Source organism: Carcharhinus amblyrhynchos, chromosome 5, assembly GCF_965287045.1.
Source record: "Carcharhinus amblyrhynchos chromosome 5, sCarAmb.v2.hapA, whole genome shotgun sequence".
NCBI lineage: Eukaryota > Metazoa > Chordata > Chondrichthyes > Carcharhiniformes > Carcharhinidae > Carcharhinus > Carcharhinus amblyrhynchos.
In genome coordinates this window covers 75,616,766-75,633,478 of record NC_137328.1, presented here as the reverse complement: position 1 = coordinate 75,633,478, position 16,713 = coordinate 75,616,766, and the positions used below count along the sequence as shown (strand labels likewise).

At 43.5% G+C, this 16,713-nt stretch overlaps 1 protein-coding gene across 2 annotated transcripts in view; it reads left to right on the top strand.

The window, feature by feature from the left end:
* Window positions 1-16,713, top strand: part of man2a1 (mannosidase, alpha, class 2A, member 1) — a 172,154-nt gene that overhangs the window by 141,760 nt on the left and 13,681 nt on the right. The window contains exons 18-20 of one of the 2 annotated variants that reach the window (XM_080189037.1): window positions 796-937; window positions 7,997-8,130; window positions 16,252-16,449. In XM_080189037.1, the coding sequence (XP_080045163.1) occupies window positions 796-937; window positions 7,997-8,130; window positions 16,252-16,449 (474 nt within the window). Of the gene's footprint in view, window positions 1-795; window positions 938-7,996; window positions 8,131-16,248; window positions 16,450-16,713 lie in introns of both variants that reach the window. The other variant, XM_080189035.1, reaches the window with a different exon arrangement.

Here is a 16,713-nt window from a genome sequence, read left to right as displayed (position 1 = left end):
GCTCCAATAACAGTCAAGAATCTCTAAGATAAAGGCATCCACTTCATCAGCCCCATCCATAGAATAATAGAATACCTACAGTGCAGCAGAGGCTAATCAACCCATTGAGGCTCCACCAACTCTCTGACAGAGCATCTTACGCAGGACCAGCCTATCCCTGTAACCCCATGCATTTATCATGACTAATCCACCCAATCTACTGATCTTTGGACATTAAGAGCAATTTAGAATCACCAGTCCATTTAATCTGCGTGTCTTTGGACTGTGAGAGGAAACCGAAGCACTGGAGGAAACCCACGCAGACACAGGGAGACCGTGCAAACTCTGCACAGACACTGACCCAAGCCGAATTGAACTGGGGTCCCTGTGCCACATGCCGGGGTTTGTATTGAGCTTCCATTGAAGTTACACCAAGAAAAACCACAGGAAATTCTGAGCAAAGATGTCCCTTGTTGGTCTTGGGTAAAAAGCATGCTGATTTCCTGCAAAGGATGCACTGTTCTTGTAGATAAGAAAAATCAGAACCTCATTACTGCTTCAGCTGCAACAGGAACTGAATTTTCAATCTGTGAGAAAGTTGTGAGGAAGTGAAAAATACTCAATCCCTATGTTTCAGTTTGTCCTTAAGCAAATTCCTGTCCATATCACTATTATTGTACATACATTCTTTTGCCCCTGGACTTTGCAAAAATCACCTATCAAAGCAATTATTTTTAATAAATTATTCATACAAAGTGTTAACTGATTTTTTCAAAAAGTACATAAAAACTGACTCGGTTCAATTTACGATTCCAGATGCAGCCAAGGCAGACTTTAAGCAAACTGCCTCTTCAGGCTAATTTTTATCCTCTGACGACAACAGCATACATTCAGGATAATGATGTTCGTTTGACTCTGCACTCAGCTCAGTCCTTGGGAGTTGCTAGTCTAAAGAGTGGTATGTATTATTAGTATTTCTTTCATTTCTTATCATTGGCAAATTTTGAAATTCTGCCTGGCATTATTATGAAATTATTCTGAACTTGTGCTCTACTTAATCATTAATATTTATCAAGAAAATTAGGATCCTAACACTGATTCATGGGGAACCTTACTATATAAATTCCTCCAGTCTGAAAATGAACCAGTCACTACTTTTTATTTCCTCTCATTCAGCAAACTTTGTATCCATCTGAATTGACTGTTACATGGTACTTCCACAAATCTCATTTGGAATTCCATATACGCAAATCAGCTGCAATACCTTCATCAGCCATTCTGTTACCTCATCAAAAAGCCCAAACAAGTTAGTCAGACATGATTTTCCCTTGTCTTTGCCAGCTTTGCTTAATTAATCTACAGTTGTCCAAGTAACAGTTTAACGAAGGGAAGGTTGTAGATGTCGCCTAAATGGATTTTAAGAAAGCATTTGTTAACATACCACATAAAGGTTGGTTAACAAAATTGATGCTTGTGGAATAATAGGTGTGCAATTGGATTAAAAAATTGTCAGGAAACTGAGATAGGTTTAAGGAGGCTTGTTTTGTGTAGAACCATAGAACCATAGAACGACAGACTGGAGGGGCTGATTGTGGACAAGTCCCCAGGACCGGATGGAATGCATCCGAGGGTTCTGAAAGAAATGGCGGAGGTGATAGTGGATGCCTTGGTGGTTATTTTCCAAACGTCGCTGGATTCCGGGGAAGTGCCAGATGATTGGAAAACGGCTAATGTTACGCCGTTGTTTAAGAAGGGTGCCAGGCAAAAGGCGGGGAATTATAGGCCGGTTAGTTTAACGTCTGTGGTAGGTAAAATGTTAGAATCTGTCATTAAGGAGGAAATTGCGAGGCATCTTGAAGGGAATTGCTTGATAGAGCAGACGCAGCACGGTTTCGTTAAAGGGAAGTCGTGTCTGACAAATTTACTGGAGTTCTATGAGGATGTGTCTAGGGCAGTGGATAGAGGAGAGCCGGTGGATGTGGTCTTTCTAGATTTTCAGAAGGCGTTTGACAAAGTGCCTCACAAGAGGTTATTGCAGAAGGTCGAGGGACATGGAGTTGGGGGTAGGGTGTTAGCGTGGATAGAGGATTGGTTGTCAAATAGGAGGCAGAGAGTGGGGGTCAACGGGTGCTATTCGGATTGGCGGATGGTGACTAGTGGAGTGCCCCAGGGGTCGGTGCTGGGGCCTCAGCTTTTTACCATTTATATAGATGATCTGGAGGAGGGAACCGAGTGTAGAGTGTCGAAATTTGCTGATGACACCAAGATTGGGGAACGGCAAATTGTGCGGAGGGTGTGGAGAGTCTGCAGAAGGATCTAGATAGGCTGGGTGAATGGGCCAGGAAATGGCAAATGGAATTTAATGTTGGCAAATGTGAGGTGGTCCACTTTGGTAGGAAGAATGGTAGGAAGGGCTATTACTTACGTGGCGAAAAGCTGCAGCAGGCGACGGTGCAGAGGGACCTCGGGGTCCTTGTGCATGAGTCGCAAAAACCCAGCTTGCAGGTGCAGCAGGTGGTCAGGAAGGCGAATGGGATGCTGGCCTTCATAGCGAAGGGGATTGAATATAAAAGTAGGGAGGTCTTGCTGCGGCTGTATAGGGCATTGGTGAGGCCGCAACTGGAGCACTGTGTGCATTTTTGGGCGCCGCACCTGCGCAAAGATATTTTGGCCTTGGAGGGAGTGCAGAGGAGGTTCACTAGGCTGATACCGGAGTTGAGGGGGTTGAGCTATGAGGAGAGGCTGAATAAACTGGGCTTGTACTCGTTAGAGTTTAGAAGAATGAGAGGAGATCTCATTGAGACGTACAAGATGATGAATGGGATGGATAGGATAGAGGTGGAAAGACTCTTCCTGCTCAAAAAAGACAATAGGACTAGGGGGCACAGCCTCAAGATAAAAGGGGGGCGGTTTAGAACGGAGTTGAGGAGGAACTTCTTCACTCAAAGGGTGGTGAATCTCTGGAATTCTCTGCCCATTGAAGTGGTGGAGGCTGCCTCGCTAAATATTTTTAAGACGCGGGTTGATGGGTTTTTGATAGGAGAGGAGATTAAGGGTTATGGGGAGAGGGCGGGAAAGTGGAACTGAGCAGCGACAGATCAGCCATGATCTTATTGAATGGCGGGGCAGGCTCGAAGGGCTGGATGGCCTACTCCTGCTCCTATTTCTTATGTTCTTATGTTCATAGAAAATTACAGCTCAGAAACAGGCCTTTTGGCCCTTCTTGTTTGTGCCGAACCATTTTTTGCCTAGTCCCACTGACCTGCACTTGGGCCATATCCCTCCACACCCCTCTCATTCATGTACCTGTTCAAGTTTTTCTTAAATGTTAAAAGTGATGCCGCATTTACCACTTTATCCAGCAGCTCATTCCACACTCCCACCACTCTCTGTGTGAAGAATTCCCCCCCCCCTAATATTCCCTTTAAACTTTTCTCCTTTCACCCTTAACTCATGCCCTCTGGTTTTTTTCTCCTCTAGCCTCAGTGGAAAAAACCTGCTTGCATTCACTCTATCTATACCCATCAAAATCTTATACACCTCTATCAAATCTCCCCTCATTCTTCTACGCTCCAGGGAATAAAGTCCTAACCTATTCAATCTCTCTCTGTAACTCAGCTTCTCAAGTCCCGGCAACATCCTTCTGAACCTTCTCTGCACTCTTTCAACCTTATTTACATCCTTCCTGTAACTTGGTGACCAAAACTGTACACAATACTCTAAATTCGACCTCACCAACACCTTATACAACCTTACCATAACACTCCAACTTTTATACTTGATACTCCGATTTATAAAGGCCAGTGTACCAAAAGCACTCTTTATGACCCTATCCACCTGTGACGCCACTTTTAGGGAATTCTGTACCTGTATTCCCAGATCCCTCTGTTCAACTGCACTCTTCAGAGTCCTTCCATTTACCCTGTATGTTCTACTTTGGTTTGTCCTTCCAAAGTGCAATACCTCACACTTGCATTAAATTCCATTTGCCATTTTTCAGCCCATTCTTCTAGTTGACCCAAATCCCTCTGCAAGCTTTGAAGACCTTCCTCTCTGTCCACTACGCCTCCAATCTTTGTATCATCAGCAAATTTGCTGACCCAATTTACCACATTATCATCCAGATCATTGATATAGATGACAAACAACAATGGACCCAACACCGATCCCTGCGGCACACCACTCATCACAGGCCTCCATTCAGAGAAGCAATCCTCCACAACCACTCTCTGGCTTCTTCCATTGAGTCAGTGTCTAATCCAATTTACAACCTCCCCATGTATACCTAGCGACTGAACCTTCCTAACTAACCTCCCATGAGGGACCTTATCAAAGGCCTTGCTGAAATCCAGGTAGACAACATCCACCGCCTTCCCTTCATCCACTTTCCTGGTAACCTCCTCGAAAAACTCTAGATTGGTCAAACATGACCTATCATGCACAAAGCTATGTTGACTCTCCCTAATAAGTTCCTATCTATCCAAATATTTGTAGATCGTATCTCTTATCACACCTTACAATAACTTACCCACTACCGACATCAAACTTATTGGCCTATAATTTCCCGGATTTCTTTTGGAACCTTTTTTAAACAACGGAACAACATGAGTCACCCTCCAATTATCCGGCACCTCCCCCATGAATACTGACATTTTAAGTATGTCTGTCAGGGCCCCTGCAAGTTCAGCACTAGCCTCCCTCAAGGTCCTTGGGAATACCATGTCCGGTCCTGGGGATTTATTCACTCTGATTTGCCTCAAGACAGCCAGCACCTCCTCCCCTGTGATCTGTAAAGGTTCCATGACCTCCCTACCTGTTTGCCCTATCTCCATAGACTCCATGTCCATTTCCTCAGTAAATATGGATGCAAAAAAACCCATTTAGTATCTCCCCCATCTCTTTTGGTTCCATACACAGTCTATCACTCTGGTCTTCAAGAGGACCAATTTTATCCCTCACTATCCTTTTGCTCCTTACATACCTATAGAAGCTCTTTGGATTTTCCTTCACTCTGTCTGCCAAAGCAACCTCATGTCTTTTAGCCCTCCTGATTTCCCTCTTAAGTAGCTTCTTGCACTTTTTATACTCCTCAAGCATCTGATCTGGTCCTTGCTGCCTGTACATTACATACAACTCTCTCTTCCTCTTAATCAGTCTTACAATCTCCCTCAAGAACCAAGGTTCCTTATTCCTATTTACTTTGCCTTTAATTCTGACAGGAACATACAAACTCTACACTCTCAAAATTTCTCCTTTGAAGGCCCCCTGCTTTCCATTTACATCCTTACCAGAGAACAGCCTATGCCAATCCACACTTCCCAGATCCCTTCTCATTTCATCAAATTTGGCCTTTTTCCAGTTTAGAACTTCAACCTGAGGACCAGATCTATGCTTATCCATGATCAGGTTGAAACTAATGGCATTATGATCACTGGATCCAAAGTGTTCTCTCACACTCACATCCATTACCTGCCCTAACTCATTTCCCAATAGGAGATCCAATATCTCATCCTCTCTAGTTGGCACCTGTATATACTGATGTATAAAATTCTCCTGAACACATTTTACAAACTCTACCCTGTCTAAACCTTTAACAGTATGCGAGTCCCAATGTATATGTGGAAGATTAAAATTCCCTACTATCACAACTTTGTGTTTCTTGCAGTTGTCAGCTATCTCTCTGCTGATTTGCTCCTCCAATTCTTGCTGACTATTGGGTGGTCGATAATACAACCCCATTAATGTGGTCATACCTTTCCTGTTTCTCAACTCCGCCCATAGGGTCTCTGTAGACAAGCTCCCTAATCTATCCTGCCTGAGTATTGCTGTAACATTTTCCCTGACCAACAATGCCAACCCCCCCACCTTTTATCCCTCTGCCTCTATCACGCCTGAAACATTGGAACTCTGGAACATTGAGCTGCCAGTCCTGCCCCTCCTGTAGCAAAGTTTCACTAATAGCTATAATGTCATATTTCCACATGTCAATCCACGCCTTCAGCTCATCTGTCTTCCCCACAATACTCCTGGCATTGAAGTAGACATACCTCAAAAGATTATTTCCACCACGCTTAACCCTTCCATTTGTGATGTTGCTTGAACTAACCTGTCTCTTTACCCCCACTCCACTATCTGCACTGGCAGTCCGGTTCCCATCCCCCTGCAAATCTAGTTTAAACGCTCCCCAGTAACACTAGCAAACCTCCCTGCAAGTATATTGGCCCCCTTGTAGTTTAGGTATAACCCATCTCTCTTGTATAGGTCCCACCTGCCCCAGAAGAGGTCCCAATGATCCAAGAATTGGAAACCCTGCCCGCTACACCAGTTCCTCAGCCATGTGTTCATCCACCCAAGCATCCTACTCTTACCCTCACTGGCACGTAGTACAGGTAGCAATTCTGAGATTACTACCCTTGGGGTCCTGCTTTTTAACTTTCATCCAAGCTCGCTATACTCTTTCTTTAGGACCTCCTCACTCTTCCTACCTACGTCATTGGTACTGATGTGTACCATGACATCTGGCTGATTACCTTCCCACTTTAGAACACTGTGCACTCGATCAGAGTCAACCCTGACCTTGGCACCTGGGAGGCAACAAACCATGCAGGAGTCTCTGTCCCAACCATAGAACCTCCTGTCTGTACCTCTGACCATTGAGTCCCCTATCACTACCGCTCTCCTCTTCTTCTTCCCACCCTTTTTGTAGGAAAAGATACACCTCTAGTTAGTTTCCTGTTAAACAATGGAACAATGTACATGAAAGCAAGCTCCAAAGAAGCTAAAGGACAGTTAGTTCTAAAATGAAAAATAAGCTCTAGGAGCATTGAAGTGAAAAGGAACGAAGGAGAACTGCCATTGAACAGCTTGCTGTTCATTGTTCAGACCTGGAAAATGAACAGCTGATGAGGATGACTATCAAAAGCTATGTATCTGAAGACAAAAGAACACTGAAAGGAGAGTTGTAAATCCCAGAAGTGGATCCTTGCTAAAATAGTTGAGAGAGCATTGGTTGAAAGAAGATTTTAAAGCGTCTGGAGGGGGAAGTTGAGGAGAAACCCACAGAAGTCCAAGTGAATCTGCCAACGGGTTTCAGAGTGGATGTTGTCTGATCACAGTTAGGCATTTGGGTGCAGAGACAGTTTATTGGGAACATTATAGCATAAGATATATTTGTAACCTCTGGTATCTTTAAAATCTGTAAACATTTGTGAAGGAGTAATGTATTATAGTCAAACCTTTCATATTTAACAAATGTTTTTGTTATTAGAAGCTAGTTGGCAGTCCTGTGACTCTATTCCTCAACAAAGTAAAAGTTGCAGAGCCAGGTTTCCATTCTGGATTCTAACATGTCTTTCATAGTAATGTTCAAAGTGAGTAAGACAGCATGCTATTCTATAACAAACCAATGGTGCTGCTAGAGTTTGACACCATTCAAAAAATATTTTGTTGTGGTAGTGTTATGGAGGAGAGAACAGGGATTTAACAGAATTGTGGAGAATGATCTCAAGTTTGGTAGAACTGGTGCCGGATGTGAGATTTGGTTCACTGCTGGATTCCTGGTGGGGTGGGGTGGGGTTTAACCTTTTTTCGGTAGGCAGGAGCCAGTAGTTGGAATGTATTGGAGACTTACTTGCTGGCCTTTTGTCTAAATATCTTGACTACAATTTACAGTAAAGGGAAACCATCTCATGTGCCAATGCAGTGCGCTCTTTCAGAAAGGATGGTTGTTCCCACTTTTGTAAATAAATGTTGCTATTTTTGCCACAAGAATTGTTTAAACAATCCACTCTGAAACATGTGTAAGGTTAATTATTAAGATTTTAAAGTAATCCAGTACACGCAATCCATTAAAATCCATCTCATGTGCCTACCACTGTGCTTCATTGAAGATAATTTTGGCAAAATAATTAGCATATTGAGTCTCTTGATATCCAAGAGGTGTTGAACACAATAATTTTGTTAGCATCCATGACAAACCTGCAATTAACGGAAAGTTAAAACATGATTTACTTCACAGGTCAACTGGAAGTCATAATGGATCGCAGATTGATGCAGGATGACAATCGTGGCCTAGGCCAAGGTCTCAAAGACAATAAAATCACAGCCAATTTATTCAGAGTTTTGTTGGAGAGAAGAATTGGAGTAGATATGGTAAGACTAGTTATGCAATTTCCTAAGTATAACTAACTAAGAAGATTATGTTATTAGAAAAAATCTGAGCCATTGACATTTGTTTAAAAATCATGAGAAATAATCAAATCCAGTGCAAGTGTCATTTATATCTTTAAATGTAATAATTTTTATGAGTGTGTATATATTACACTGATGGAAAAGTTGGGAAAATACATCCTAGAACATATTTTCCATATTCTTGTTGTATTCAATGTTCTTATTGACATTGGCTACCAACAGCCACTGTGTGTCTTTGGAGCCCAGTGTTTCTAAAGCCGTGGGTGAACATAAGAACATAAGAAATAGGAGCAGGAGTAGGCCATCTAGCCCTTCAAGCCTGCCCCGCCATTCAGTAAGATCATGGCTGATCTGTCGTGTCTCAGTTCCACCTTCCCGCCCTCTCCCCATAACCCTTAATCCCCTTGCCTATCAGAAACCTATCAACCCGCGTCTTAAATATATTTAGCGAGGCAGCCTCCACCACTTCAACAGGCAGAGAATTCCAGAGATTCACCACCCTTTAAGTGAAGAAGTTCCTCCTCAACTCTGTTCTAAACCGCCCCCCCTTTATCTTGAGGCTGTGCCCTCTAGTCCTACTGTCCTTTCTGAGCGGGAAAAGCCTCTCTACCTCTATCCTATCCATCCCATTCATCATCTTATATGTCTCAATGAGATCTCCCCTCATTCTTCTAAATTCTAACGAGTACAAGCCTAGTTTATTCAGCCTCTCCTCATAGTTCAACCCCCTCAACTCCGGTATCAGCCTAGTAAACCTCCTCTGCACTCCCTCCAAGGCCAAAATATCCTTGCGTAAGTGCGGCGAACAGAACTGCACACAGTACTCCAGCTGTGGCCTCACTAGTGCCCTGTACAGTTGCAACAAGACCTCCCTACTTTTATATTCAATCCCCCTTGCTATGAAGGCCAGCATCCCATTCGCCTTCCTGACCACCTGCTGCACCTGCAAGCTGGGTTTTTGTGACTCATGCACAAGGACCCCGAGGTCCCTCTGCACCATCGCATGCTGCAGTTTTTCGCCATGTAAGTAATAGTCCTTTCTACCATTATTCCTACCAAAGTGGACAACTTCACACTTGCCAACATTAAATTCCATTTGCCAGTTCCTGGCCCATTCGCCCAGCCTATCTAGATCCTTCTGCAGACTTTCCACACCCTCCGCACAATTTTCCGTTCCACAATCTTGGTGTCATCAGCAAATTTCGACACCATACACTTGGTTCCCTCCTCCAGATCATCTATATAAATGGTAAATAGCTGAGGCCCCAGCACCGACCCCTGGGGCACTCCCCAGGTGAGGGTGGGGGTAGGGGCAGTGGAATTAGGATCATCTAAACAAGCAGAAGACACTCACTGATTAAGCTTTTTTTAGGTCAGCTGTGTACTACTGTGGATTCATTGCATAGTTATAGTCGAGATAACATAAGAACATAAGAACATAAGAAATAGGAGCAGGAGTAGGTCAACTAGCCCTTCGAGCCTGCCCCACCATTCAATAAGATCATGGCTGATCTGTCGTGGCTCAGTTTCACATTCCTGCCCTCTCCCCATAACCCTTAATCCCCTCTCTTATCAAAAACCCATCAACCCACGTCTTAAAAATATTTAGCGAGGTAGCCTCCACCACTTCAACGGGCAGAGAATTCCAGAGATTCACCACCCTTTGAGTGAAGAAGTTCCTCCTCAACTCTGTTCTAAACCGCCCCCCCTTCATCTTGAGGCTGTGCCCCCTAGTCCTACTATCCTTTCTGAGCGGGAAGAGTCTCTCCACCTCTATCCTATCCATCCCATTCATCATCTTATACGTCTCAATGAGATCTCCCCTCATTCTTCTAAACTCTAACGAGTACAAGCCTAGTTTATTCAGCCTCTCCTCATAGCTCAACCCCCTCAACTCCGGCATCAGCCTAGTAAACCTCCTCTGCACTCCCTCCAAGGCCAAAATATCCTTGCGTAAGTACGGCGCCCAAAACTGCACACAGTACTCCAGCTGCGGCCTCACCAATGCCCTATACAGCCGCAGCAAGACCTCCCTACTTTTATATTCAATCCCCCTCGCGATGAAGGCCAGCATCCCATTTGCCTTCCTGACCACCTGCTGCTCAGAGGTGCCAGGCGAGGTCCGAGTTTTTGCCTGCAATAGTCAAAATAGCCTGATTGGGTCAGTGACATTGGCTGCAGGCAGGTGGAAATTCTGTTCCATTACAAATTCATGCACCAAGGTCAGAGTATGAATTTCAGTCCATAAAGTTCTATTTGTTAGGTTGAGTCCAGTAGTAGCGCTTGTGGGGCAATCATAGATTCAAACCTGACTGCAGAGTTTATCTAGGCTATTTAAGCAAAGTACTGCAAGAGTGTTGCATTGTCAGAGATGTTGGCCAGAATATTACTGTTGTTGACACCAGTGGGCTTTTCTCATCCCATTGCAGTGAACGGAGATTTGGCTGAGTGCCAAATTCTCCAACTTAGCTGCAGCAGGATCTTGGTATGAACAGCTGGGAAGATTGCGCCCGTTGTCTTTTAGATGAAACAGTGCCCCAAGACCCCCTTTGTTTTCTCAGGTGAATGTAAAATAACTTACGGTGCTATTTGAAGAAGAAGTATAAGGGAATTCATCCAGTGTACTGGCCAAGATTTATTTCTTAATAAGTATTACAAAAACAGATCATTAATCTCATTGTTCTCTGTGGACTCTTGCTGTGTACAAATTGGCTGTCATTTCCCTGCATTGCAGCAGTAACTGCATCTCAAAAGTACTTTGTTAATTGAGAATTTCTTTGTGGTGTCCTGTAGTCATGAGAGATGGCATATAAGTTGTTACTTTTTCAATTCTGCATTCATAACTTGAACCCATATCTACAATAATGGTCCCAATACTTAGCATGTGGAAAGTTAAGAGAAAGGAGCTCAAGTTGGATTATTGGGACTCCTGGGATGGATTATTGTAGGGATGGAAGAAAAGTACACTTCAAAGCTGGCCAACGCAGAAAAAAGATGATTTGTTTGTACATATTGAAGACTGCAAAAATCAGCAGGAGAACAAAGGATAATGCATCTTTTTATGTCTTAAAAAATGTCATTAATAATTGATTAGTGCAATTTTGATACGGAGGGATGTGAGAAGTCTGATTGAAAGAGTTCAGACAGGAGATTGCAAGAGAGTTGGGGATAGACCTGTTTTCCATTAATTTTTGGGACATGAATTTTTCTGCGAAGACCAACATTTATTGTTCATCCCTTGTGGTTCTTGAAAAGGTAGTAGTGAGCCACTTTCTTAAACCACTGCAGACCATGTGTTGTAGTAAGAGTTTTCTAGGATGTGGAACCAGTAGCAGTGAAGAAATGGCAATTAATTCTAAGTCAGGATGGTGTGTGACTTTGAGGAAATCTTGCAGATGGTGACTGGTTGTATAGATGAGGGCAGTGCAGTTGATGTAGTCTAACTGAACTTCAGAAAGGCTTTTGACAAGGTCATCCATGGGGATCAAGAAGGTAAGAAGGTATGATGTTAACAGATCATAAGAAGTCACCTCACTCTGGTGCCATTTTTGTTTTAGGGGAGTATGGTTTAAGAGGAAAGCAGCTGGGAGTGATCTTTATTTTCCAGGATAATCCTAGAATAGTGAGCAACTTTGCCAGACAGGAGTAGGATACATTGGCACTTTAAATGGTCCAGCCAGATCTGGTTAAACCATTTGTCCACTTTATCCGATTTATCTTTGTCTCTTGGACTTAAGGGAGCAGTGATAAGGACCATACCAGGGCAATAACCAGAATGAGAAGGTAATGGTGTTAATGGGGACCAGAGCATTAAGGTTGGAGCTGAGAATGTGATTGAGCAATTTGGTAACTGAAATGTTGTTCTGAATGAAGGATCAAAGCCAGACAGTGATGGGTACAGAGGAAATGGGATTGAATAGGGAGGTGGAGACATACAAGAGAGTGATCAGAGACGGTGTAATCTGTGATTAAAGCAGCACTAGTGAAATGACAAGGTTAATGGTATGGCCATGCATATGAGTTAGGGAATTTAAATGAAGTGGGATTGAGGTAAGATAGGAAGGTAGTGAACTCGCAAGAGAGAGAGTATGATGAATTAAGATGGAGGTTGGAATCACCCAGGATGATTGTTGCTCTGTGCAGAGGCTGAGGAAGGAAAGTAGTGAAGATCTCTTGGTGAGAAACATTTTACAATACTTGTGGACCATAGGGAATGAGGACTTTAAATGTGAGGTGATAGAGATGGAAAAAGGTGAGATGCTGAAAGGAGAAGAAAGTGCCAAGAAAATGGGAGCATTTGATTTGGTGTCAAGTGCTACACTGCTATTATAACAGCCTGGGAGAGGGGTGCGTGGGGTGGGGGTAGGTGGGTTGGTGGGGGGGGGGGGGGGGGCGGGGGTGGGAGTGGGGTGGGAGCAGGGTTGGGGTGGGGTGGGTGGGGGGCGGGTAGAATGAAAAATATGTAGCCAGGCAGGAAGGCTTCTTTTAGGAAAAAGTGTCATTACCTTTTAGCCAAATTTCCATTAAGATCTTGCTATTGAACAATCATCCATGATGAGTCAGGTGATTATTACAAGTGAATGGACATTCTGGAGGGAGATGCTGAGAGACACAGGTTCCATCATGTACGGGGTAAAGTCAATAGTTTCAATGCTGTTTTTTTACAATCTATATATATCATTCATTCTGTTGGAGTATCTAAGTCTTGCATTCAGTTGGTCTGCCCATTTTACTGGGCTAAGTTTAGTTGAACACCAGAAAAAATGAAGTTGGAAAAGATAATTCTATCATCCAATTCTGTTCCTTTCAACAATCTTATTTCTCTCAAAAGTTAGAAAAAATAGATGATTTCTTTAAAAATAGTCTTTTATTTTTATTTAAGATGCTGACTGTGTATTTCCAGTAATTTATAACTTAATTTAAAATTTCAGCAATTGCACTATTTTCTTTTTATCTGGTTTAAATTCAGTTGACTAATCTTCTTTTAGTGCCACACACAACAACAGCACAGTGAACAAAAATATGTAAATTGATGTAAGTAACAGAACAGCTTAAGAATCTTAATTTATCTCAATATAACTAATATTGTGTAACATTGCTGATTTCTGCTATGGTTTAACTACCTTTTGCAGTTTTGAAAGTAACTGCAATTTATTTCCATTTGAGTTTCTGAGGGATTCTCCTGATTTCCTTGAATATATTTGATGATAAAATTCCGAGCAGTTTTCTTATTGTCAAGTTGGAGACTGCAACCTGACTTTTAAAACTGATTAATCTCTGCACAGTTGAGGTACGTTACTGGACTGGTAACCCAGAGATCTTGTGTTCGTCTCCCCGCAAGACAACATATTATAAATTTAATTCAAAGTAGCTGGCCATTTGTGGGCTAGTCCAAGATAAAGGCAATCTATTTTACTGTTATTAAAAAAGTCCAGTGTCCTCTGCCCCCGGAAGGAAACCTGCCACTCCTACATGATCTGACCTACAAATAGTTCCAGTCGAGATTATATGGTTGGCTCAATACTAGAGATGATTTTTAACTCTTCCTTGGGCAGAATGAAAAATCTCCCAGTTTACATACCCATGACAAGGCCTTCAAAAATTCATTGTTCCATTTTTTTAAGCTTCTCACCAAGCAGGCAGCAATGAACTCTTCTAAGGCTGGAGGTTCATTTTTAACATATTAATATAAGAACATAAGAACATAAGAAATAGGAGCAGGAGTAGGCCATCTAGCCCTTCGAGCCTGCCCCGCCATTCGATAAGATCATGGCTGATCTGTCATGGCTCAGTTCCACTTTCCCGCCCTCTCCCCATAACCCTTAATCCCCTCTCTTATCAAGAACCCATCAACCCGCTTCTTAAAAATATTTAGCGAGGCAGCCTCCACCACTTCAACGGGCAGAGAATTCCAGAGATTCACCACCCTTTGAGTGAAGAAGTTCCTCCTCAACTCCGTTCTAAACCGCCTCCCCTTTATCTTGAGGCTGTGCCCCCTAGTCCTACTGTCTTTTTTGAGCGGGAAGAGTCTCTCCACCTCTATCCTATCCATCCCATTCATCATCTTATACGTCTCAATGAGATCTCCCCTCATTCTTCTAAACTCTAACGAGTACAAGCCTAGTTTATTCAGCCTCTCCTCATAGCTCAATCCCCTCAACTCCGGTATCAGCCTAGTAAACCTCCTCTGCACTCCCTCCAGGGCCAAAATATCCTTGCGCAGGTGCGGCGCCCAAAACTGCACACAGTACTCCAGCTGCGGCCTCACCAATGCCCTATACAGCTGCAGCAAGACCTCCCTACTTTTATATTCAATCCCCCTCGCTATGAAGGCCAGCATCCCATTCGCCTTCCTGACCACCTGCTGCACCTGCAAGCTGGGTTTTTGCGACTCATGCACAAGGACCCCGAGGTCCCTCTGCACCGTCGCCTGCTGCAGTTTTTCACCACGTAAGTAATAGTCCTTCCTACCATTCTTCCTACCAAAGTGGACCACCTCACACTTGCCAACATTAAATTCCATTTGCCATTTCCTGGCCCATTCGCCCAGCCTATCTAGATCCTTCTGCAGACTCTCCACACCCTGCGCACAATTTGCCTTTCCCCCAATCTTGGTGTCATCAGCAAATTTCGACACCCTGCACTCGGTTCCCTCCTCCAGATCATCTATATAAATGGTAAAAAGCTGAGGCCCCAGCACTGACCCCTGGGGCACCCCACTAGTCACCAACCGCCAATCCGAATAGCACCCATTGACCCCCACTCTCTGCCTCCTATTTGACAACCAATCCTCTATCCACGCTAACACCCTACCCCCAACTCCATGTCCCCTGACCTTCTGCAATAACCTCTTGTGAGGTACCTTGTCAAACGCCTTCTGAAAATCCAGAAAGACCACATCTACCGGCTCTCCTCTATCCACTGCCCTAGACACATCCTCATAGAACTCCAGTAAATTTGTCAGACACGACTTCCCTTTAATGAAACCGTGTTGCGCCTGCCCTATCAAGCAATTCCCTTCAAGATGCCTCGCAATTTCCTCCTTAATGACGGATTCTAACATTTTACCTACCACAGACGTTAAACTAACCGGCCTATAATTCCCCGCCTTTTGCCTGGCACCCTTCTTAAACAACGGCGTAACAAAAAGGATTTCCCAGCCCTTTCCAGCAGTGGATCTTCAGGGCTCACGGAAGGTGACCCCCCCCCTCCCCGGTGGAACAAGCAATCCACACAAAATGCCATAAATGTTGGCAGGACTGGAAGATCCCACTGGTAGCCAATGGCGAGCTTCCTCTGTCACTGGGAAACACACTGTGGATGGGGGCTGGAAAATCCCACCCATTCAGTTTGAACTGGTTACCTGAGTGGGAAAAGTTGGCACTGCCAGGTTGGGGAGAACTCCTCAGCTGAATCTCATATTTCAAAATCTGTACATCAGCCAGGGGGATCATGTTGTGGTGGCAGAGGAAGCTGCAATGGTGGATAATTAAAATTACTCGTTACGTAACCAGGGTGGCACGGCAGCACAGTGTTAGCACTGCTGCTTCACAGCTCCAGGGTCCTGGGTTCGATTCCCAGCTCAGGTCACAGTCTGTGTGGAGTTTGCACATTCTCCTCATGTCTGCGTGGGTTTCCTCTGGGTACTCCAGTTTCCTCCCACAGTCCGAAGATGTGTGGGTCAGGTTGATTGGCCATGCTAACAAATTGCCCCTAGTGTCCAGGGATGCATAGGTTAGAGTGATTAGTGGGTATAATATATGGGAGTAGGGCCTGGGTGGGATTGTGTTCGGTGCAGACTCGATGGGCCGAAGGGCCTCTTTCTGCACTGTAGGGTTCTATGATCTATGATCTATGACATTCGCAGCAGGTAGGTGGACTCCTTGAAAAATGATATGAATTCCTTTTCAGACATTTGCAGTTTCTCTGAATGTCTTTCAGATCTTCCACTAGAGAATCCCTTTGAAATTCCAAGTAGAAGTTCTTTACATCTATGTAAATATATTGATGTTCCTTATTTTTATTGCTGAGAGTGAGGCCTATCCCTTTTTTCTCATAACATGCGTTTCTTTATTTAAGCAGGGTGAAAGTAATAAAGCAGTGAATTATCCCTCTTTGCTGAGCCACAAAATAAGTTCCTACCTGAATCACCCAGTCTTTCCAATGGTTGTGAAACTAAATGTAGATGGAATTCCTCCATTACTGAACTTATACAGTCCTCTTATGTCATCCATGCCATGTGACATGCGCATACTTAACCTGAGAACAATAGAAGGAAAGGTAAGGCTAACATTTTTAACACTCCTAAGCACTATCATTACATATGATACTTTGTAAGTAAACTGCAAAAGCAAGAAAAAGCTGCATTATATTATCATGTTTAACATTGGAAAATGTCAATCACTTCATAGAACAGGATTTGAATATTGCTAAAAAGAAAAATGCTGCTGAAGCTTTTCAACTTGCACTCATCAAAACAAATGCAAGAATGGCAAACTTTGCCATTTCCATTTGGCAAATAACAATTTATACTAAAAGAAAAAA